The 25,336-nt window shown below is 39.3% G+C and overlaps 2 protein-coding genes across 2 annotated transcripts in view; one reads left to right on the top strand and one right to left on the bottom strand.

Annotated features, from left to right (window-relative positions):
* Positions 1-5,261, top strand: part of RMC1 (regulator of MON1-CCZ1) — a 28,064-nt gene extending 22,803 nt beyond the window's left edge. Inside the window, exons 15-20 of the mRNA XM_067546622.1 lie at positions 193-312; positions 651-728; positions 1,333-1,437; positions 1,560-1,628; positions 1,839-2,064; positions 4,202-5,261. Coding sequence (XP_067402723.1) covers positions 193-312; positions 651-728; positions 1,333-1,437; positions 1,560-1,628; positions 1,839-2,064; positions 4,202-4,281 — 678 coding nt within the window. The 3' untranslated portion in view covers positions 4,282-5,261. The remainder of the gene's footprint in view (positions 1-192; positions 313-650; positions 729-1,332; positions 1,438-1,559; positions 1,629-1,838; positions 2,065-4,201) is intronic.
* The window catches only part of NPC1 (NPC intracellular cholesterol transporter 1), a 50,120-nt gene continuing 27,982 nt past the window's right edge, over positions 3,199-25,336 (bottom strand). The window contains 19 exon segments of the mRNA XM_067546608.1: positions 3,199-4,886; positions 5,615-5,777; positions 7,705-7,818; positions 9,226-9,457; positions 10,916-11,116; positions 11,630-11,759; positions 12,399-12,514; positions 14,420-14,610; positions 14,792-14,881; positions 15,515-15,655; positions 15,752-15,879; positions 17,015-17,129; positions 17,958-18,140; positions 18,766-18,955; positions 20,130-20,232; positions 21,548-21,648; positions 22,368-22,594; positions 23,004-23,374; positions 24,187-24,263. Of these exon segments, the coding sequence (XP_067402709.1) occupies positions 4,804-4,886; positions 5,615-5,777; positions 7,705-7,818; positions 9,226-9,457; positions 10,916-11,116; positions 11,630-11,759; positions 12,399-12,514; positions 14,420-14,610; positions 14,792-14,881; positions 15,515-15,655; positions 15,752-15,879; positions 17,015-17,129; positions 17,958-18,140; positions 18,766-18,955; positions 20,130-20,232; positions 21,548-21,648; positions 22,368-22,594; positions 23,004-23,374; positions 24,187-24,263 (2,956 nt within the window). The 3' untranslated portion in view covers positions 3,199-4,803.

Here is a 25,336-nt window from a genome sequence, read left to right as displayed (position 1 = left end):
AATTTGACTTGCTGAAGATTTTTCATTGCAGAATAACTGACAAATACTCGATTCAGCTCTTAAACACCATGTTACCTTTAGAGCAAAGTCAGTCTGATCTAAGGCTAACACCTACTAGATTACTTAGCCCTATGTGCAAAATAGCTTCCTATTATAAGACTATTCATTTGTCTTCCCTCTCCCTCATTGTAGGTGATAGAAACAGGCCAGAGCCGAGGCAATCCCCTTCTGAAACGACCAGTCCGTACCCAAGCGGTTATTGACCAGTCTGACATGTATACACATGTTCTGTCGGTGTTTACTGAAAAGAAGGTTAGTGAAGAAACTGTTAACTTGTATGTGTGAATGAATCAAGTGCACAGAACTCATAGTGCTAGACAGGGAAACTTTCCTAAGAGGGTTGGGTACATGATACTAGTGAAATACTGGTGCTACTCATTACAATTCTTCTGGAGAACACAAGTTATCTTTAGTAACAGAAATTGAATATCAAAACTATGGAGTCAAAGGAAAGCGGGAAATAGTGAGTGTTGGGTCAGATAACAGTAACTTCTGCTAGTGCTTGAAGTGAGGATCTGGTGCTAAGCTAAGCCATTAACCAGTACACAAGTAAAATTTTAACTACCATAATTTTTCCTCTTGCTGCATAGGAAGCACCTCACAAGTTCACTATAGCAGTCTTGATGGAATACATTCGCTCTCTTAACCAGTTCCAGATTGCAGTGCAGGTAAAGTTTCTCAAACAGAAAGATGCGGCAATGCTGCTCACACTTTTTTAAATCCTGTTTCCTGGAGAATGGGAGGAGAATGGTGTGGGCCTTGAAGAGGATGTTACAGGAGTAGAGGTGGGAGATGAGTAGTGTTTTAGATACCAGTCCAAAATACAGTCAAGATTTTCAAAAAGCAGGAGGAAGAGCAGGGCTTGGCTGCAGTGGGAGAAGTTTCTCTGACGGGAAGGTGAAGGATCCTGTCTATAATGGCTACCTGAAATTTACTACATCACTATGATTCTAAGGCTGTTTTTAATACAATTTCAGCAGATGCTGAAGCAGAAGATAAATTCACCATCTCTATTGGCTACCAAAGCTGGCAGCCTTACTCTAATTATTTGAGCTATAGAATGAAGTTTCTTCAGTCTTTTATTGAGCTACAGTGCTTACATTTAACTGGGAATAGGGAAAGTTAGTACTCAAACTGAAGGTCTGTTACGTACGGTTCTAACTAAAATCTTATTCAGTTCCACCTTCTAAAAGATCCTGAAACTCAAACAACTGAAGACTTGATATTGAGTCAAACTGCTTTAGTTTCTTTCCCTGTCTCTTGCATCCTCAGCACTATCTGTATGAACTGGTCATCAAAACACTTGTTCAGCACAATCTGTTCTACATGCTTCATCAATTCCTGCAGTACCATGTGCTAAGTGACTCAAAGCCATTGGTATGTACGGTAATATGGATTCCATGCGAACTGTTAAGGGGAATGGATAAGTAAATAATGTAAAAGGGTTAATACTTAACTTCAAAAGTACTGCTTCAAAAGTTAGTTTGTTGCTGTTTCAGGCCTGTCTGCTATTGTCCCTTGAGAGCATTTATCCCCCTGCACATCAGTTGTCTCTGGACATGTTAAAGGTAAGAATTAGTGTGTAAACAAATATGCTGCTCTAATGTCACATGAATGTGGGATTACAGGTAGACAGTAGCAATTAAGACCCTATTGTACCTGATCAGTTAATGTATGAGGTGACTAAATGGGACTGTATTACAGTACTAAATATGATTTTTCTGCAGTATTTAGAGAATCACTTTATGGCTTTAATTGTATCTTATTTGGCATTGCAGAGACTTTCTACGGCAAATGATGAAATAGTAGAGGTTCTATTGTCCAAGCACCAGGTGCTGGCTGCCTTGCGATTCATCAGGGGTATTGGAGGACATGACAGTGTTTCTGCCCGCAAGTTCCTTGATGCAGCAAAGCAGGCAGATGATGACATGCTTTTTTATACTATATTCAGGTTCTTTGAGCAAAGAAATCAAAGGCTACGAGGAAACCCTAATTTCACCCCAGGTAAAAGGAAGGCATAAGGAAATGAGTTTATATTGTTTACCTAGAATCTGACTTTCTTTAATGCAAATGTGTGGTCAAGTTAGCAGTGGCTTCCTGTTCAACAGGTTGGGTCCTGCTTACTGAAGATTATCACTGGCTCAAGGTGGAAAAACAGCTACTTTTTGACCTAACAGCCCCTGGTGGGATTGTAAAGGGGGCTGGAGATGAGATCCCTGAGGGTCAATTTTGGCTGTAGAAGCCAATTGTTATCTAAAGCTCTCCTCAAGGAGGAGAAATGCTGGGACATTAGTCCTAACCTAGAGTATCTCTCCATGCTGCAATTAATGGGTGCCTTCTGCTTTAGTCCCACAATGTATAAAATTATTCCAGTTATAGATGACAAGCCGATACTTGTTTCATAGCTAATATGACTGAAGCTCCTAAACTCCAGTAACAAGCAGCCTTAGCCATTGACTAGAATACCTTTATTAATTTATTAACCCTTGAATTTATAAATGGGGCTAAATGTAACCATGACTAATTAGTTTTAAGAAATTGTGATGTGGAAGGTGAACAATTTTACCCCATACTAAAAATTAAAGACTAGAGGTAATGTCTTTAATAGGATCACCAGTGTTAACATGTTCAAGAACTCTGAACACACTAGCTGATTCCTTTTAAGCATAGGGGCAGGACTAGACTAAGTCCTGTCTACATGGGGTAAAATGTTCTAAAGATTTAATTACTTGACTGAGGAGGATATATTCAGCTTGACCACTATGTTAAAATGCCAACTTGCCCTAGCTACCATAAAGCTGTAGCTAATTATACTTTTAAATAGTTTTGCTGATGTACACAGTCCTGTAGTGCTAGTTGGCTCCTAATACTGGCAGGATTTAGTTTAATCATAAGACAGATTCACACCAGCCTTTTTCCATCAGGTGTTTAAAATAGTCACACTTATGTTGAGGCAGAGAGTTGAAGAAGGCTGAAAGGATAGAGATGTCATGACTTTTGTTCAGTATTTGTAATTTAGCAGATAATTTTGTAACTTGAATCAGTGGAAGGAGTCTAATCATGAACAAGAGTGGCCAGATAAGTCAAACAAGTAATGAATTAATTTATGAAAACAGTGTTTATATACTACTGTAACCACTAAGGCTCAGGCTACATTGCAGCTGGGAGTATGTCTGCAATAGCTATGGGGACATTGCCACACAGGTTCACATGTACCGACCCAGAGCCTCAGGCACACTTGTATGCCAGCAGCTGCAGTATCCCCACTGTTACTTTTAGCAGGCTAGTTCTGCTCAATCATTTATCTGTCATCCCAGTCTGGGAGTCGCAACAGATACTGCTTAGAACTTCAGCAAACATTCTCTCTGCATCCCACACATGTTGCTTTTTTTGCCATCACACAAAGAAAAGTTGCACATCAAGGTATAAACAAAACAGGCTAAGTTTAATATTAGAAACATTTAAGTTAGACTTCAGTGCCCTTCCCCTAATATCAAGTTTACAAAAGTGCATACAGAAGAACCTTTCAAAATAATTATAGTTAAGTGAACATTCTCATCAACCTAAACCAATTTGAAACTAACTCCACTGCATAAAAAAAATTGACTTGTACCACCCCTGCTGTCTCATTCCTCTTGTTTGAAATCACCTGAAAATTAGGATAGATTAGTGACTAACAAAATTGTAAACTGACAAGGTAACAGGCTCAACCTAAACCCAAAACAAAGTAACAGAGGAGCACTATCAGTATCCATTTAACTGCTTTAATACTTCCCTAACCAGTTATTGCAAAATTTGTGCTGCAGGTGCCTCTAGCTTAGCAAAAATATACCCAGATCTTGCAGTTTTCCCTACAGGCAATCTTAAACAATCTCACCTAGGTGAAAGCACCATTAAAAACAAAAGCAGCAGACAAATATCCACTTAAGGCTATTCAGCTGACAGGCCTTAAAAGTTCACTCTAAAATAGTAGCGTCGAATGAGAAAGCTAAAAACATAAGCAAGTGTAACCTCCAAGTAGGAAAAAGCTGAACACTAGTACTGGTGCAGTTTATTTTGTTCTAAATTTTAACATCCCCCCCGCCTATCTTAGCACAAAACCCTATTACATTATCCCTAAACCTTTTGTCCTGTCTTGTAGGAGAACACTGTGAAGAACATGTCACCTTCTTTAAGCAGATTTTTGGAGAACATGCTCTCATGAAGCCTACAACTTTCTGAAATAGTGTACTGTTTTCATACAAAATGTATAATTTATTGCATTTAAGTAATGAGATTTTGAACTACAAATTTTATAATAAAGTATATACAGACCATGGTGGCAAATATTACTAAAAATATTACACAATGGCTTGTTTTTCCCTAAAAATAAAGCCAAAAAATTGCATTGAGTTGCATTTAAAAGTAGCTTCAGTGGTTTGGCAGTCCATTCTCATACACATGTCACCTTGAGTTTGCTGGAAAAAGCGATTCAACTTGTTATATTTCTCAAAGATGCAGCCTCTTAAAATAGAGATCCTGTTAATACATCTACTTTTAGTAATTCTAGTCCATGAGTCACATGTAGCATTCCTGAGTTTGAAAGCTTTATGTCCAAAGCTGCTGTCCTGTAGTTGGATTGGTGCACAAGTCAAACCAGTGGTTACAGTGTGATAGTCATAGAATATTGCTGCAGTTCAGCCTTTTGCTGAATGGGGCTTAAGCCACAGTTCATGAAGTCCACTGAACACTTTATTAAAAGGACTAGAAATAGAGAAGTTTCTCTCGTTCTGTACCTTTGTATCTTTCTTGTGCAGCACGAGTTTTAGCTTTATTTACTGACGGGCCTGAGTAAAAGAAAAAGGAAAGTTATATTTTGAAATCCTCCTTCAGCACTATGGCAAGCTACAAACCAGGGAGGCAGTATTGTTAGTCAAAACAGAACTGGTGGATTATCTACTTTCTAGCTAAGTATTTCCTCTAAATGAAGTACAGCTTTCCTGAAGAGCATTTCTTCAAAGTAGCTAAGAACCAATGTTTAAGTGAGGTGATCTTAACACTAAGATCTATATGCCAAACACCAATTTTGAGGATTAAATTATTTTGTATACAGCACAACTGCTAACGATCCATTACCAATTAATATTTACTTTCATATTATAAGTGATGTACAAAAGCTAGACTGGAGAGAGGTTTCACCTTCTAAATGGGTGACAAGGGGAAGCAGAATTAAGTATTTTTCAGTTAACAGATGTTTTTAACTTAGACAAATTATTGGAGTTGGTAGCACTCCAAGAGTGCTACCACAAGGTGTTCAACCATATTTGTAGACTACTGAAAAGGAAGGCAAATTCCCCTATAACCAGACCTGGTTTTAACAGGACCAAATTACTACAAACTAAACTATCAGTGTTTCACAGAAGGCGTTCACTGTATACGAAGCAACTATACCAGATACCAACAGCTGTTTTTAAGGACAGTTTATATAGGTATACTGTTGTAGGCTCCTTTTCTCACCTGAATGAAAAGGGATAATTTGCAAGAGTAATTTTAAAATCCATCTTTAGCACCTTACCTATATAACTAAGCAGAACAGGAAGAAATATTAATCCGTGGGTAGCTCCAAGCACTACCATAGCTAGATACATCCTGAAGTAGAAGATCTGAAAGATTTGGGATTTGGAGAAGAACAGCACTACAATTCCTCCAAATTTTGTCAGAGTGATACCACTGAAAACCTGGTAACAAAAGAAGTTTAAAATAAGTGCTTTCATACTAAATGACGTGATGACTGAGTAATTTATTCAATAGCAGAATAGTAAGTAGGAAGGAACATCCCTTTCTGCAAGTTTAAATATTGCAATATTCCTTGAAAGTATAATCATCCCTTATACTACCTAGAGCAGGGTTAAATTTAACACAATAGAGGAAGGATAATAGGGATATAGCTAAAATAAGTATATAGTCAAAAAAGGAAATGAGATCCAGAAAGTTTACTTGGAGTCCCACTTAATAAAGAATCACGCCGTAACACTACTTCCTCTCTCACCCCCTTATAAAATGAAATTACTATTTAGATGTTAGAGGAACAAAAAACTAGTAGAGGGAATTTTGAGTTGGCCAAAAACATTTGACAACCATTTCCCCTTATAATGTCATGTGTTAATCACCACAATAAGGTTCTATTTAATCATGACATGGACAGCTGATTTAGGCTCATTTTCAGCCTCATCATGTGCTTGAATTATATTTAAGGCCTTGTCTAAACTAGCACTTATTCCAGCAAAACTTTTGTCATTCTGGGGTGTGAAAAAACATCCTCTGAGCAACATATGTTTTGCCAGCGTAAGCACTTGTGTGGACAGCAAGCAGGAGAGCATCTCCCACTGACATAGCTACCGTTGTACATTTAGGTGGTTTTATTATGTTGGCAGAAGAGCTCTCCGCTGCTGACAAGTGTTACAGAAGCACTCTTACAGTGGCACAGGTGTACCGATACAGCTGTGCCGCTGTAAGTTTTAAGCGTAGACTAGCCATAAGCCTTTACACAGGCCACTGCTTTCAGTCAGGGAGCATCTTCAATTAGAAAAAAGGATCCCCCCTCTGGTTTATCTTGACTTGCTAACAGATAGAAAAACTGAAATGGCCTGGTCTTCACTGAGATTTTATCATGGGTTAGTTATTCTGTGGGTATGACTTCACTGCAGACTTAACTCAGGTCCTTTCTTGGATGTTGTCCCCAACCCAGGTTCCATCCACACAGACATTTGCCCAACTTTGATGATGTTTCCAACCCAGGCTAGCTGGCTCACTAAAGTCCAAGTGAAGCTTGCAGTCAGGCTAGTAACCTGTCCACATTGTAGAGGACACAGACTATACCACTCTAGTGCTGTCCTCCAATGCCTTCCCCACAATTCACTGGGAAAGTCACAGCAGCTCAGCTTACTTCAGCACTAAGACCTATGCTCCCAGAAGTCCTAGTGACACACGAGGGAATGCAGCATCAGCAAGGACACTAACTTGTGTATGGCTCTGCAGGGTGGCTAATCACCCAAGCAACTGCTGAGACTCCCAAAATACATATGTTCCTACCATGGTTAGCTATCATAACTAGCCTGAGTGCAAGCTTCATTTAGGCTTTAGCCTATGCTCCAACTAATTCTGGTTGAAAGCACTGCCAAACTAAGGAAGATTCCGGCTTAACTCTATATTAAAAGAGACTAAAATGTGAGTTGCAACTGTGTGAAGTTTGGAGTTCTATAATGCTTGCTGAACACCTGAGCCAATAAATTGAAAGTCAATTTTAAAATTAGTCAGATTATAAACTTTCTAAAATTCATTTTTAAGTAATTGGTTTAAGCATCACAATTTACAGTCTAATCAAACCAATCAAAAGTTGTAGGCCTAAAAATAGGGTTTATAAACAGAAGTCCAGAATTAGCTAGGGAATTGCGACTGACATGTTCATTATAACAGAAGGTTATTACAGAATGACAGCCAATATATGATAGGCAAAGTTGATCTTACAACATAAACGTATTAGTAACAAGGTATCTTCCTCTTGGTTAAAGTTGCAGTGATGATAGGAAGCACTGAACTTGCATTTAAGTGATTCTCTCTGCACCATCAAAAAGAAATTACTACTACAAAGGAGCAGACACTTACAGAACTGCCCATGTGGGTGAGTGCTTCTTCTGCACGCTCTACTCTGCTACTCTTTGAGCTAACAGTGAATGCTCTTGTCACATGACTGCAGAACTCCACTGAGATACCACAGCTCTGAAAGTAAAAACAGGTCAATTTTAATTAGCTTGGTGCCAGGTATCACTTCAGCCCCCATATTAAGCATCACAGCGGCTATAAAATTATTGTCCAAGATGCCAGTCTAAATATACAAGAGTCTCAAACATTTAAACAATTTGTCTTTCTTTTTAAAAAAGCTGGGATTACTCATATTCCAGGGCAAATTTTGAGCGAGAGGATTCTGGTGACAAAATCATGAGCATTCAGCTCCATGACTGATTTAAAAACAATTTATTTATGCAGTTAATATGTAAAAAGCACCAGAGTATTGACCCTTAGGAAACTAGCTAGTGTTTGGTGATCACTTACTGTGATGGGGGAGAGGAACATTCTCTTATGTAACGTCTTACAAAATCCTGTCTAAAAACAAGTCAATAAGAGCCAGCTGTGAAATTTTGATCCTGTGTTTTATATCACTCTAAAACACAGGTTTAAAGTTTGCAGATATACATAAGATCTCAATGAATGTTTATCTAAATTGCATTATAAAAAATTCAAATGGAGATTGGTAAGTCTGCCCTGAAAACAAGAGTCGCTCAGAACTGGGCTCCCTTCACTAATTCACTACTTATTTCTCTTACAAAAGCTGCTTTTCAGCACTAGAGGGCCCTTTTCAAGCCTGCTTTAAAACATCAAGGGTAAAAATGCCTGTGGCCAATCTAAGTTAAGGGACACAGAAATATCCCTAACAGGTTGTAGTGCAATGGAAGCATGAGTAAAAAGCTAGTGTAGCCCTTGGAGAACCATTTCAGGACTCCGGCCACAAGGCACTGGAGGCTGGGCAAATTGCAGGAGCTGTGTTTTGAGGCTCCAGTTTTGTTTGTCCTTTGGTGACTGTGTATAGTGTTGCTAGATCTGCTCTGGAGAGGCATCAGTTGGGTAAAACCTTAATCATCATGCAGTGATTAATGGTGTAGATACAGTGTGGCAGGTGCATACACACAAGACAAGGTAGATGTAGTATGCATCCTGCTTTCAGAATTGCTACTACAAATGGAAGTTGCACCAGTTGTAATGGAATGATGGAAGGAAAACTTAGTGATACAGCCAAGCATTATTCTTCCCTGTGCATGCACACTGCACTGTAAAAGAGATGGGTTGTACACGCCATCTCACACTGTGCAATTACCTTTCTGACAGAATCTGTACACATGTGGAACTTTGCAACTTTTCTAAAGTGCAACATAAAAGATTCACCTCTTTGCTGCTGGAATATGTCTTAGCAAATAAAACTGTTCTGCATAAAACAGATATTAAGTTACAATTGTCAGGATGTATAAGGCAATTCCACTCTCAGATTTCAGGACATGCTACGTACAGTGCCTTTGCACTGAAAGCATTAAAACCCCTTTAAAAAACTCACCCCCCTCTCCTGCCCCTTACCATGACAAGATTAACCAGTGAAACAGCATTCAGGCTTATGCCCCAAAGCCACATTATTCCGAACATGTTGACCAGTATCATAGCAATAGTAATGGATACCACCACAGCAGCCCACACTTCAAAGCCAAGCAGCACAGTCGTCACCAAGAATATTGATCCCAGGGACACACAGAGATTAAAGATGGTGTCATGCACAATTGTCAGATATTGTTCATAGAAGACATAAAATACACTGTGGAAAGAAGAGAGATGGTAATTAGCCATTCATTTGGTTAGAATTATTTAGGAGGTGATTCTTGGTGACAAGTATTTGAGTCATTGAGGTTTGTAGAAAAATCCCCCATATAGTCTTTCTCCTGACTAAAGGCGGAAAAGTTGCATCAGTATAGCTATATCCCTCAGGGGCATGAAAAATCCATACCCCTGGGAGATGTAGCTAAACTGACCTACCCTGGGTGTAGACAGCAGTTAGTCAACAAAAGAATTCTTCCATCAACTTAGCTACTGCCTTTCCAGGAGGTGGATTAACTATAACAACAAAAGAACCCTTCCCATGGCTGTACTAGTGTGTCTACATTGAAGCTCTACAGCTGTGCCATTGTAGCATTTTAAGTGTAAACATAGCCAGAGAGTACCACAGGTACCAGACTTTTTCCTTAAAGTTTTTTTTTTTAATCCTGGGGAACTATTTTCCTAAGTGGTTTTTATTTAAGAACAGAGCAGTAACAAAAATGATATCAAATATAGATAATAAAAGGCTAAACCCTGAAGATATGAATTTCATGAAACTAATATTAAGGATATTCTATTCAAAACAAATTTTTTTTTTTTTTTTTTTAAAAAGATGGTGAAAGTCACAGGAATACGTTTTACTGCAAAATATTGATTCTAATTTAATTTCGTAAGATATTTTGAAGAGGTCTGAGGAGAATTTTCTCCTCCGGATGTTTAAAAGTTGACTTTTTGTTTTTCTTTACATACACAGGGATTTTAGAATGAGGGAAGATTCCTCACAGTTTAGAAAAAGCATCAGGGAAGAGAGTCAGGAAAGTTAGAGAGGAGAGCAACAATTAGCAAGCAAGACTTTAGAAACTTGAATTACTTGAACTTTTCAAATGTTCAGTGTAAGTAGTATAAAACACTAAGGGGGTTTTTAAGGGCATGCGGGTAGCAGAAGGTAAAATGAAGAAATAGTGACATATGAGGAAAATCCCTAAAATCATGCACAAGTTCCTGAATGACTATTCAGCCTTCCACAGATTCAGATAGAAAAGCAGAAAACATATGGCTCAGAAGAGATGATGGTGCAAGGACTGGAGACACAAGTAATTCCTGCAGACTGGAGAAAACTAACTTTGTCTTTATTGTGGGGTAGATTGGAAGAATCATGGGCAGGAGTTGGTTGGAAAGGGACTGGCTCCCAACCACCATGTATTCAATTGTTCTGATAAAACCTCAACACAGAGGTTCTCAAACTGTGACCTAGGTAACACATGCTGGTAGTCAATTGGGTGCTGGTTTTTCTTATTTCCAACTGCTAATTCAAAGTAAAAAGCAACTAAAATTCTTTAAGATCTTCCCTCAGCTCTCAATACATAACATCCAGCCAACATGCATCTTCTCAAGTATCTAGGACCTCTGCCCAATGTTACTGTACACACATTCCTAGGGCAAAAAAATCCACACATACCTGTAAGGGAAAACACGGTAATTCTTTTCTTTGATGCCCATGGTTTCAGTAATGTTATCTGCTATGATCCGTGCTTTTTTCATGGCATCAATGAAGTCAGCTGAGGTTTTTAGCACTGTATGGTAAGTCATAAAGTAAGTAGCTCCAACATCAGAGTTACCATTTATGAAGTTGACAGCAGAGCTATATGCAGCATGTCATCTGTAAATTAAGTGCAACAGTATTACTTCATGGACAAGCAACAATAAGATCAACCATCCCCATTTTAATGCCAAGAATTAGGATCTCTCAATGTAACACAAATAGAGGAATACAACTAGCTGCAAACTCTTATAGTACAAGCCAGAGCTTCTACAGTGTTATCAGAAGATACTCCTAGAGTACACATTAGCCCTCAAGAAAAGGTATGAAGTATGATGTTCCAGACAAGATAACTAGAAAAGAAGATCTGATGCTTAATTCAGTTTTGTTGGTTCATTTAGTTGACAGCACTACATTTCTCTATTCTCACAACTTTGCCTCATAGGAGCACAATAGGATTTGCTGTTAAATGGTTTGTAGTTCAGTATGTTTTAAAAATAAAAATGCAAGTGTGTCCAGACGCTTGGGTGATGAGTATACATTTCATAAATACAAACAAGTGTCACAGTTGGTTCCTATTTCAGATGCTAATTTTCAACAAAAATTAATCTGATTCAGTTTATTGGCACTTACCCTTTTCCACATTTAGAATTAGGGTTATCAGACAAGAACATTGGCAAAAATTTCATGAAGTCTCCACCCTGAGGCCGCTGCTTGCCTTCTTGAGTCAGTGGACGGCAACGCACGCAGGATACATCAACAACTGGGAAAAACAAAGCAGAAAAAATAAAAAGCACTCAATATCAGCCAGACAGCAAGGGTACATCTATAGGGATGCTGAACTATACTCAGTTTTACTTCTTTTATATATTTCCTGTTAGATAAGGCTAGTCCAATTTAAAGACTAACAAACAAATACTGTTACCAACTCTGTGTTCTGTATTCAATGCTATACAACAGATCCCAATACACAGGCACAGTGTAGGCAATTCATTCAACTGATGCAATTTTCAAGACACATGGAGGGCAATAAACTGCCCTGAAAGGAAACTGCTGATTGCATTACATGGAGCTCAGAAGGATCAAAGCGGTCCATAAGCCAATTAGTTATTTTTAGAACAGTGGTTGTCCAAAAAGGCATCTTCCAAGAAGACAGCACTGTAACATTTAAACTGCTTTAAATTTACTCTCCTTACAGAAATGGCAATAATTCCAGAACGGAAAAGCATTTTAAAGTACATCTCAGCCACTTAAAAGGAGTTGCACAAAGCAGGTTGAACACTGCGATATTAAATAAAAGAGGGTAGATTCAAGTCCTTATTTAGAAGAAAATGTATTTGAAAAGCTTTTGTAAATAAGATGAAAGTAACGCTTGAAACATGGAAAAGGAAACTAGGAGTACCTGAAGCATTGCAGAACTGTCCAGTAGCATTATACAATCTGCAGCAGGAAGACTGTGGTTTAACCCAATCAAAATAATCATCGATCCATGAAGAGGGGGCATAGCCTATCCTTGTGCTGAAACACGACAAAACAAGTGAGACCATACCAATAGATGGTTTAAGTGATGCACAACCTTAATTCTGGCATTTCCTAAAAAGTGTTCAACTTCACAAATTTAGTGTTCTTTTAACATAGGAAATTACACACAAACTAGGTTTAAAAAAAAAAAACTGAACAAAAAAAATTCCATCATTGTGACATATTGACACCCATATGGTTCAACATCAGGATTGGAACTTTAGATCCACAGCACTGACCTCTGCCACTTGAGCCAATGGAGTAGTAAGTTATCTTTTATGTGGACAAGCTCTAGAGGAGGATGAGAAATTTTGCTGGTGAGGTTTCACAGATATTTGCTGACAGCCAAGGAATGCTGAGACACTGGAAACTTCCATTCCAGGTTCCGGAGGTGTGTGTTTTTCTAGTGGTACCTAAGTGTGTTCTGCCCGTCCCTTCCAGCCTATCCCAGTGCTATCCTCTCCCCCCAACTCTGGCTCCTCATCCCCAGTCTCCTCACCTAGCCAGTCTCACCCACTCCAGACTCCTCAGCTCAGTCCCCTGATCCAGGGCTCCTACTCCAAACCCCAGTCTTCCCCCCTCAGGCTCTTTGTCCCAGTCTCCCACGTCCACTGAGCTCCTCTTCAGATCTAAGTCTCTCCCCCACCCAGTTCTGCTCTTCTGCCCAGTCAGTCCTGTCTCTCCCCTCCCCACAAGTGCCCAGTCTCAAGTGACTCCCCCCCGCCACATCCCAGATCAGTAGTTCTCAACCAGGGGTATGTGCGCCCTGGGGGTACACAGAAGTCTTCCAGTGAGTACTTCACTCATCTAGATCAGTGTTTCTCAGCCCAGGAGAGGTCACAGGACGGGTTTGGGGGGGGGCCACAAATGTGGGGCTGGCACTAGGGTGTCACAAGCAAGGCAACTGCCCAGGTCCCCACACCATAGGGGGCCCCCATGAAGCTAAGTTACATGCTTCAGCCCCAGGCAGTGGGGCTCAGGTTTCAGACTCCTGAAAGGGGTACAGCAGTCTGGAAATATTGAGAAGCACTGCCCCCGATGTCTCTTGTCCATTCTGCAGTTGGGTCAGACCACTTCCTCCTCCATGCTAGCTAGGGACTAGCGGGTGGAATCATCGAGAGCACAGGAGAAATTCTCCCTTCCTGAGTCCAGAACCACATGAACTGGGAACAGCAATTAGAATCATAGAAGATGAGGGTTGGAAGGAACCTCAGGAAGTCATCTAGTCCAACCTCCTGCTCAAAGCAGGACCACCCCAACTAAATTATCCCAGCCAAGGCTTTGTCAAGCTGCATCTTAAAAACCTCTAAGGATGGAGATTCCACCACTTCCTAGGTAACCTAGGGAAAGTCCTGCTCAGCCCCTGCAGTCACAAGCTGGAGCATGCTAAGTACAGATGGACTCTTTGGAGAACTGAGCTGTCAAGCTCTAACAAGTCTAACTGAGCAGGTCTTAAAAATTTGAAAAATCTCAGTTATAACTTGGCCAAATTTGGGCAGTTTTTCATAGAAACAGCAAGAGGGCAGATCCCGTACAGCAGGGTGAGCTCACTGCCAAATTTCAAGTCTCTGCTCCAAAGCATAGAGGCACTATAGCTTCTCAACCAAACAGTAGTTGTAGAGGTTGGTCGTTTGTTCAGCATATTTAAAAAAAAAAAAAAACCATGCTGAACAAAGTATTTCCCCCTAATATTGTAATGGAAAACTGATGAACCATTTTTGCTAATGTTTTCCAAAAAGTTCAGTACAAGGCAGAATCCCAAGCATGGAAAATTTCAGCCCGAACACTTGGCAAAGTTATAAACAAGTAAAATAGGAAGGGTTCCTTGTAATAAGACGTGCTGGGCAACTTTAGTTATAATACTTGCTCTAGAGATCAGTATGAGAAAAATGCTGCACTTACTAGCTGTCAATCTCTGCTGCACTGAAGACTTGCTGCACAAGTGAATTGTTATTACACCCCACTCCACCACACACCATGTTCTGCCCCTCCAAAGAGGTGTAGTTGTGCCCTTCTTCTAGGACAAAATACACAGGAGGACCTGCATGCAAGTATTTGCTGAGATTCTTGAAGTAATCCATTACATAGGAGTCCTTAAAAAAGGAAAACTCAAATTAAATCTCTGAAACAGCTCAGTCTGCCAATGTTTATCTATACTGTTTTAATGCTGAGGAACTGGCACATGACTTTTGTCCAGTCAGAGGTAGGTAACGTTTAAATGATTTGGTGCTGATTAAGTCATTTCCTTTCGCAAAAAAAATTAAAACAACTTACATCTGGCATTGAAAGAGACTGATCCAAGCCAATCTCTACCTTGTGAACAACTGCTATACTGAATGACAAAATGCCCACAAACAAGGATATCTGTAAGAAAGAAAAAAGTTTGACACACAAGAACAGTTTTAAACACTTCAGCCCTACACAGTAGCTCTATGCATTAATATTCCTCATTTCAGGAAATCAATCATCCATTGTATTTCTACCATGCAGTAAAGTTCCAAAATAAGTATGCCATGTTGGACTGGTATGGTGACAGCAGAAGAACAAAGAGCGGCTACTTTCACCTCAAAGGGAAGGTACAGTCAAAGCCCAAATTAAATACAGTACCATATTAGTGACTCAGGAATGCAACCTACTGAGAGAGTTAACCATATAACAGAACCAATCAGTAGTAAATGAAGTTGGGAACTAAGGATCTAAACACTCTAATCCAACTCCGATTCAAGTCAATAGGAGTCTGTCCACTGAATTTGAATGGAAGTTGGCACAAGCATCAAATCTAAAAGAAAATGTTTTTTTCACTTCTGTTTGCTAAAAACGCATCCAAGATCAATTACTAAATATTTAAATAATTTTTTTTGAAAACATATGCAATACTGTTGAAATTAAAGATTAGTTCTGTCTTTTTAAGACAGTTCTGAGTCTTCTTGGATGATCTGTATTTGGTTCAAAAAGATTTTCTTGGCCCAGTCTCACTATAAGTGAAGGTGTACATACCACAATTGGTCGCATCCAGTCCTTAAGCAGAATTGGAGAATATAAGTCTTTGAAGAACAGCAACAAGATGCTTTCAGAATGCTGGACCCTACTTTCTTCTTCCTGGCCTTTGATACAACACAGAATATCCATTTGATTTCTCTGGAATTTAAAACAAACATATTAGAATTAATGCAGTCACCACCTAATATCATGCAGAAGTTGCAGTATGTGGAACTGGAATTCCAGTGGACTCACCTCTTGTCGCTTAATGTCCAATCCCAAGAGACTTACAAAGCAGGTGATTTGAAGAAGGAAGTCTATAAACACAGCCATTCCAGCAAAAAGGGAGAAGGTGCGGACAGCTGGCATGGTAGACAAAGTGCCTGGGAGAAGAAGGAACAAAAAGAGGATCAGGACATTAGCCCTGGTCTCAATCCCCAAAAGATGAATACAGACATACAATGTGGGCTTGATTCACCAGCATGTTGGAGCAGCTTTGGGGCTGATTTGCCAGTCAAGGCTGCCCTAAGGCCATTGAAAGATTTTCCCAGAGTAGGGGGATAAATCAAGTGGGATAGGAGCTGCTAAGGCAGCTCTATGCCATCCCCCTCCTGCCCACCCACACAGGTGCTGTGGGAAGATACAAGAGCCAGCTGTGCCCCCTTTTGAATCCAACTCATCCATGGATAACCAGAACAACCCTCTTGGGATCTGCATAAAGAAAAGGTGATTTCAAAAACATCTTGTTGTTAGAATCCACTCCAGCACTATACAGGCAGATGTAATTATTCAGCAAGTAACCCTGGATTAAAACTAATTCAGAATACCATCAACGTAACTATAAAATATTCCTTGTCTCCCTGATCAGCAGTCAACGAAAGACACTATATTCTATGAAAATATTAGTTATGCTAATGAAAGCAAAGGAATGACGGCACTAGTGGAAATCAGACATATTTCTGGCAGTTGCTGGAAACTTCACAATACAATCTAGAATAGAAGCTGAAATATCCCATTATTCCAGCCAAGACATTCCTGTTATAATGCTGGAAAAGGCTACAGAATCATTCCAGACTCTATGGGGGTTTGTGATGAGGGAGAATATTTAAGTTTTTGGAGACTGAGGCTTCTAGACTCCTTAATCCTATCTTCCCACTCCCTCATCAAGCTATACATTTAGCTAGTTTCTCTAATCAGAGGGAGATTTTGTGGATTCTATTTCTAAATCTACCGTGTTTCATACATGCAACCATGGGCAAGGTCCTTTGCCTCAAGTGTGCCAGAGTTTCTCCTTATGCAACTGGGGATAATGCCCTACCTCTCAGAGGTGGAGTTAGATTTATATACCTGTTAATAGAGAGGTCTTAGTTCCTTGGATGTACTTTTTTAGGCAATACAGTGAACATTCTTATTTGGTTAAGCTTTATACAAAGAGGGTGATGAAAGCAAATAAATAATATACACAGCAAAAGGCATGGTCCAAAATCTGCAAGCACAGAAAAAAGGCTAAATTTTTACCTAAGAAAAATGCTACTGTCTCTGAAAAAGACGAGAGCAATATGCTAGGAGCCACATCTCCTAGGATTCTGCCGATCTGCTTATCCAGAGTTTCACCCGGAAGACGCTCATCTCTCTGTTTTTAGGAAATGTAATTCATTCATTAGGGATTAGAGCAGAAATTCAGAGAAACTTCTCAAAAGTATGAAACAAAAGCACCTTATTACAAAGGCATGTCAAGTTAATGTTATGTATTTATATCAAGTCAGTGCTACTAGTGTGCCAGGGTGATAGCTATGGAGACAGAAGCTCTCTCTTTACCCAAAGAGTAGCTACAAAGCCTGCGCAGCCACAGTATGAGCTTCTCCATTCTGCCCTGCCAATGCACTTCCATAGGGATGAAAGGGTAATTCAGTCTCCCATTCAAACGCGTGGCCTTTGCTGAAATGCCAACAAGGGTGCCAGTTATTTTTGGTGGGTTTTGTAGATAACTGTCAGCTAGAAAATGGATTAGCCACCACATTTTATAAAGCACAGTCCTCATGCTCAATATTATACAAAACAGACACTATTTCAGCCCCATAATCCAGCTCGGATAGTCTACCAAGATGATGGTGAAATCTTTCATCAATGATTGCTGTAAGTCCATGAATTGTATCTGCCTATAATTTATAGTCCAGAGGCCAAAAATTATTTTAATTCTTCCAAAAATAAGAAGCTGCTTCAGCAACATTCTTTATGCTGAGAAGGTGCTAGTCATTAAATATTAATCCTGAATATCACCTTGGCTTTTCTCCCCCAATCAACTCTCAGAACAAATCTCATCCTGCGAGGTGCCAGCTACCTTCAACTTCCACTGCGTTCAGCAGACATGAAGGGTATTCAGCACCTCACAGGATGAAGGCCCTAACACAGGAGCTAATATAGTACACACATTAAAAACTACAAGAGATCACTAGAATACCTGAAAAGTCTGAACTATAATGAAGATGTTGTCTACCCCAACAGCCAACACCAAAAATGGAATGACTTCAATAACAATCAGTGTTAGTGGGATTCCAAAATAGCTGAAGATACCCAGAGAACATGCGACTGAACTCAACACGATCAAGATGCCTGCAATGCCCAGAGAGATTTTTGAATCCACCTGACAAAAGAACAAAACAAAAACACACAATATTAACTGTAATTAAAATACACCCGTCAAAGCCATTCCAACCAGAACATTTTGGAAAGTCTCTCCCATTCTAGGAGTGAAATCTTGATTTGTATAAAATAAGTCTTTACTAATTACACTGAGGCCTGCCCACAGCATGGCCCCTTTTAAACATTTAAGGTGATGTTATTTGAAACTGAAGAGTAAAGCTGTACCTAATTTGAAAGGTCTTAGTTCAGAAGAGACTTAAAATACCTTGTTATTTAATGACAAAAGTTTTTAAAAAAGGGGAATGTGATGACAGAAGGAAAGGGGGATCAAGCGGGACATAGAGAAGGAACTGGGAAATCATTGTTAGAAAAAGAACCAAGAACACTCTGGTAAGACAGAAATAAAGAAGCAATAGGGATGCTTTGTAATAATGTTAAGAATGCTACCTGATATTAAAATATAGATAAAAACTAGTCAAAGTTGACAGACTATTTAACAAAATAAAGGTGTTACAAAGATTAGTGTTTCAACTTATTTTAAATGTTAAGTGCTAAATACACACACACACACAAAAATGTAAGACATTGTTAAAAAAACCAACATCATAATCATAAACAAAGCATACCAGAAATCTTTCGCAGCTTTTGATGTGTCCCAGGGATATCGAAATGTACAGAAACATGACAGCGTAGCTAATTACAACAATATTGATATCACTGTTACTTTCCCGGTTTATCTCATCTTCAATACTCCGTTCAGCAGTGAATGAAATGGTTAAGTTTGGATTCTGGTAGTTTTTCACAAAGCTGATAAACCTGAAAAAGCAAATATTTTCTTACAAACACCAAGCTAAGAAGAAAAAGACATCTTTTTAAAAGAGTGTACAGTACACCTAACCCTCAAAAGACAGAGTTGAGATGGTAGGGGGAAGTTTAAATACACCAAGAGAAGTCTTTAATGTCAAGCAGGCCATATAAAACCCTTCTGCACAAGAGCGCATGGTAGTCGAGAACACTCTTCTCTAGACCTTCTACTATCATGGTGAACATCTGAAACCCTTCCCATTCCCACACTCCCACCATGTAACTGACGTACTGTGGAATGAGTGGAAGGCATGACTTAAATAAGCATTATGACAGATCTGCATCACAAAACTGATCATTTTCTAGCCCCAAATACCTGCCTTTTAGACTGGTCTACACACAGAATTGCACTGGATTTAAATAAAGATGTGATGTCAAGCCAATTTGTCAAAACTGGTACAACTGTGTGTGTGTACATTCATATCAGTTTGGCTTGCACCTGTAAAGCAAGTTAAGAGTGCCCATGTACAAAGTTGTACTGGTTTAACATCTCACTTTAATTAAAGCAGCACATGTGTTTAGACAAGCCCTTTGCTCTCCTCTCAGCCCCAAAAACATGCAGCTGAGGGGAGTTTATGATACTAAACCATTAGACCCCAATTAGAAAAGCACTCCCCCCTCCCCCCCACCCTCTCCGTCTCATCTTCCACAAATACAGGAATGCTCTTATATTTCATTCTCTCATAGTAAGTTGTAATACAGAACTAATACTCATTTTTGTAAACCAAATCTCACTTCCTTGAAGTGACAATGACTTAATTACTCAAGAAGAAAGCGAGCTGGCCTTACTACAGAGGAACAGAAGAGCAATGTTCTCTAGAGTTTGAAAACAAGACTAATTTAATTTAAAATAGAAGCAATTTTAAAAAGGTTCAGAAGATCAACTGCTACAACCCCTGAAGTCAATCTACTTGCAAAACTGCAACAGTCCAAACTGCATTATTTCAGTGAGGCCTACATAAATGTTTTCCATAAGGATTTCTCCGTTCCCTGATTCACAGAAGCATTCTGTGCGCTCAGTGCATGTTTAGAATGTTGTTGTCTTTACTGTGAAGTTTGCTAAACTCATAGAAAGACTACGCTTACTCTGAATGTTACAGTCTAGTCTTGATTACAAGAAACTTACTCTTTTTCCCACGCCAGAGCTCTCATCAGCTTGTGTGTGTCATTGTAGTAATTTTGGACAGGAAAGGTAATAACGAGGGCTGTAGCATTATTGTAGTTTTCACCTACATGTAAAAAAAATGAAGAGGTTGGAGGGAGAAAACATTAAAACCCACAATGAAAACATGACACATCTTTCTTTGGGGAAAAGTCAGGGAACTTTTTGTAAAGTTTCTCTCTCTGATTGTAATGGGGGTTGTCACAAGCTGCTCATTTCCCGTCTCTGGTGTCCCACTGAATCCAACCTGCTTAGTCACATGCAACCACTTCTCAGCTGTCAGAAGCACCCATATACTATTGCAGAGAAATTTTGTCAGCAAGGATACACAGGCTGATGAGAATGGAGCTATTGATTTGTTAAGTGTGGTATCACAAAGTAATAAGAAAAGTAATCCTGAAGTAGTTCGTAAGTTAAATAAGCAATTTATACAATATTGTGCCTATATATCTAGCATATAGTGACAAGCACTCCTGTTCATCCCCACTCAAATCATGTCACAAAAAACTCTATTTACCTTGACACAAACTTTGAACTTCAGTGCTAAGGGATCCATGACTTACCATTTATTTAAATGGAACAAGATTGGGCAATTAGAAAAAACAGTTTCTCATATTACATATGATAAATGTGCACTATGTTCTTGGTTCAAATGACTATCTGATCAGATTCTCTTTGACCCTAACCTATCCTACACACTAAATATTCAGAAGAGACTGTCAATGTCAACAGGGCCAAATTTTATTTTGGAGGCACCACACGGTGTTCATTTTTTAAAAATCCCCCTTCTCCCAATCCTGAGGATCTATCGACGTCCCTAAAATAATTATTTTTCATCAGTGTTACACCATCTCTTCTGCTTTGTTTTAAGTGACCCAAAAGGCCAGAGCACATCCCACCATCCCTCAAACTCTTGAGTATTTCATTTCTTCCCTCTGAATCTTTTAAATATTTCCAATAAGCCAACACATACACACAAGGAGAGCTTTAATAGGACAGGTGAAACTCGGGGGACATAGAGTATGTTCTGTTCTGAATATTCTGCAGGAACAATTGCAATTTTTTTGCTAATATGCCACAATATTAATGGTCTTTCTGAAACAGTTCGTTTCCATCCCTCCCAGGGCAAGTCTAGGATAAAGTAATGTGAGGATGTAATGACTATCTAATCATTCTTGCAAGCAGGCTATTTACCAGAATCCAACTCTCTGGAGTACATTTATACAGCATTTTGTAAGTAAATGGAGGACATTCACAATGGTGAAGAGACAAGAGGAACAGAGTACAAGTTGTACAAACCTACAAACAAAAAGTGTTCTAGTTAAGAATCATCAATCTTAAGTGCATGAACAATACTTCCAACTGTTTGCAATTACACCTACCATCATATCCTCCCAACACAAGCCAGGGAAAGATGGGTCCACCAAACGTTCCCAAACAGGGATCATGAAGCTGGCTTGTATCATTTAGAGATGCTGGGGCCCTGCAAAATATATTAATAATTTATTGATTTTTTAAAATAATCTAATATTTGGGGTTGGGAAGCAGCACTGAAAATTTTTACACTTACATTTAGTTTACTGTATTACATGATTACTCTGGGTATTAGTGACAGAGCAGCAACTCATTTTTAAACTGATCATGAAATTGGCTTTTTTGTGATGTAAACTGAAAGGTGAAAGTTTGTATGTAAAGTTACTATGGTTTAAAAAAATATCTTCAGCTAAAATGTCTTCAAAAACCACAACTAGATTTCTCACGTGACGGCTCTTAAAACTGCTAGTACAGAAGGTAAAATACTTTAAAAACCACTTTTCCCTCTTTAATGCCCTGAAGAAGAAAGAAAATCAGGAATCTCCATGTTGCTGATTCGAAGCAGAAGAATATCCTGCATTTTTTCTAGGAGGTGGGGCTTGCTCAACCCTCTATAAGGTCTCCGGTTCTGCATCCATCACCATTACAATGAAAAAATCCTACTGAAGTGCTGGTAGACATGGAAATGCAGGAAAAAGATGCTGTACTATCAATCAGAAGCACTTACCCAGATGGCACTATATCAAATAAACCAGGAAAAGAAATTCAGAGACCACTGATATGAGTGTAGATACAGCATGTCAAATGGAAAAAAAAAATAAAAACAGTTTTTCAGAGTTCATCAGTATACAAATATTTTTAAAGCACATATTTTGTTGCTCTGCTTACCGGACACAATACAAGAAGTGAGAGTGGTAATCAGCAAAGACATAGAATTCATCCCCTTCTGAATGGTTTAGAACAGAGTAACTGTTCTGAAAGTAGTTGAGCACACTCAGGATAGTGCAGTTGTTATTGTAGGGAGCCAGAGGAGCCAGGCATACGTCCTTCAGCATCACAGTCTCATTGTCATAAGATGCGGTTATGTTTTCAATAGCGTTCTGCAAATCTAGCACCTGAAACAAGCAAAACTATAACTCAGACATCACTGTTAGAAGGCATTTGGTTGAGCAGAAAGAGCATTTTTCTCCTCCATGTAAAATCAAATACTTAGCATGTGGGAATAAAGGTACATGAACTTAAAAACAGGGGTGGGTAAGGGGAGGAAGGTGATTAGCTCTTTGCTGCAAGACAGACTGCAAGAACTTCCAATCTCTTTATTAATTCCAGAGGACAATACATTTTAGATATTTATAAAAGATTGATTTTTGATGGAAAGTCACATTATATGCTAACCATAGAAGTGAAACAAAATCCAGCCTCATACTGTTAATTAAGCCCTCTTATGGTCCTACAAGTATTGCAAAACACAAACATTGCATTCAAACTTCTTCCACATGGACAGGCCTGCAAAACCCTTGTTACCTGGTAAAGGATCTCTTTGTCAAGCGGAGGCCCAAAAGGCACATCATTTCCTGATGGGTATGGTGAGTAGATGTGCGGCTTACTGTGTGGGGCTTGGATAATAAGTTGTTCAGCACGAAAGAAAGGTCCAAAGTGAGAGTCAAAATACTGCTTTTCCTTGCGAGCTTGGCTACTTGGGGCTGACCAGAGGTCTACAGGGTTTGTAGTGATTTTGATATACATCAGGCCTGAACAGCACATGGCAATGAAGACCAGAGAGAAGAGAACAACAGGCCGTGGATTTCGAACACAGAAAGCACCCCAGGACATGAATGTGAGCCTTAAACAGTTCTCAAACCTCTCACCAAGTCTTTCACCACATGAAGCCTGACCTGCAAGGACAAGAGACACAGAGTAAAACACAAGACCCAAGCTATCAAAATGAACTTTCTTATCCGGTAATTTCTTTGGACCAGTCAAATGCTTCCAGGCATCTTTACGGAGGAGATCATTTACTGATTCTAGATTGGATTATGGTGGGTTTTTCTTAAAAAAAAAAAAAAAAAAAAAAAAGAGGCCTTAACAACAAAGACTCAAGCAGGAGAAAAACTTCAAAAACACTGTTCTATCTACAGTTGTTTCTAATAATGTGACAAGCCAGTGTAGCACAATTAGACTGAACTGTGTTTATAAACAATATGCTAATACACTTGAGTATACCCACAACTGGCATGATTAAAGGCATCGGAGCTTTAACACCCATTTGTAGTGTGGATGGGACAGGACATTTGTAGAACATTAAAATCATGCTAGGTCATGATACGATTCTCTGTATCTATGCTGTCCTAATCACAGGATGAAGTAAAAATTATTCCTAAGAATGCCAAACAACTATACATTGATGTGGCTAACTTTTCAAGTGTACGTGGACTCACAACTTGGCCCCATCCACAATGATGAGCCAAAATTGTGTCAAAAAGGTTAGCTGCGACAGTATTTAAATATTATTCCAAAATTCTATATAAAGTCATAATAGATACTAAGGGTATGAAGAAAGTGCAGAAAAACTGAAGTAAGACGAACCAACTAGGGCAGAAATGTTAGACTTGTTTTGGGAACACCACCATCTCAGACTCTTATGGTCCACATCTCAGAGAAGGAAATAATATCTAATCAAACCCTATCATTATTACCCCAGACGTACCGTTGTCATGGCGAGAATTAACAGAGAAGGCTATATTGCTGTCAATTGGAGTGTACTCTGAGACAAAATGCCTTTTTCTGTAAAAAAGAAATAGATTGCATATGAATTATTTATTTAAAAAAAAAATCAAGGTAACTTTATTCCAGCACTGTACTATTGCAATAAACCCAGTCCTAGAGATGAATCAAGAGGTCGGTAGTCTGGCTCAGAATTGGCAAGCGTTCCAGTTTGGGTCCATCTCTAACCAATATCTTCATCAAATATTTCACTATGAGCTTTATGCATCTTAAGTTTGGCATGTATTAGGAAAAAGAAAATTTAGGATCTCATATCTAAACTCATCTTAAACTTAAATCATTAAATGCAAGTGTAAAGATTGAAAGCGCAGAAGTCCTCCGCCCCCCCCTCCCACAGTCTCTGCACTATTCTCCAACACCACCACTTAGGCCTTCCCTGAACAGACCCATAAGGTCACAACTTCCTCTTTAAAACCCTTTCTGAAGAACCAACTCTGGTGTGACACCTGTAAGAAAACCACCAACATGTAATGATTATGCCAAGGGACACCTAGGAAATGTTTATATATATATATATATATATATATGAAGCTAAACAAAATAGCCAAGCATACATAAGTATTGTGTACATTTCCTGGTCACCTTAGCCACCCACCCTTCATATGTTGTTCATCCTGTTAGATAACCATTCTTTTCAGCCCTGCAGAGGTTACTTACTGTTGTTCAAGCTGCATTGCTCATGTCCATTCTGAATTAGGTGTGCACGCGCACCACATGCACTGATGCCGTAAATTTTTCCCCTAGTGGTATCTGTAGGGCTGGCTCTAGCGCCCTCTGCAGCAGCATACATATGTGCCCATATATAGGGCATGACCGCCCCCCCCCCCCAGTTCCTTCTTGACGGAACTCCAACTGAGGGGAAGGAGGGTGAGTTGTGGAATGCATAGGAGCAACATACCTCAAAGAGCAACAGTTACAAGGTAAGTAACTGTTCTTTCTTCTTCAAGTGCTTGCTCAAGTCCACTCTGAATTAAGTAACTTACTAGCAGTACCCCTGGATGCAGGCAGAAGTTCATGGACATGATGATTGTAACACCACTCTGCCAAACCCAGTGTTGTCCCAAGCGTGTTGC

Source organism: Emydura macquarii, unplaced genomic scaffold (genome assembly GCF_026122565.2).
Source record: "Emydura macquarii macquarii isolate MOO-44397 ecotype Brisbane River unplaced genomic scaffold, CSIRO-AGI_Emac_v2 contig_212, whole genome shotgun sequence".
Classification (NCBI taxonomy): Eukaryota; Metazoa; Chordata; order Testudines; family Chelidae; genus Emydura; species Emydura macquarii.
The sequence above is the reverse complement of the archived record's forward strand: the minus strand, read 5'-3'. Positions and strand labels throughout refer to the sequence as shown.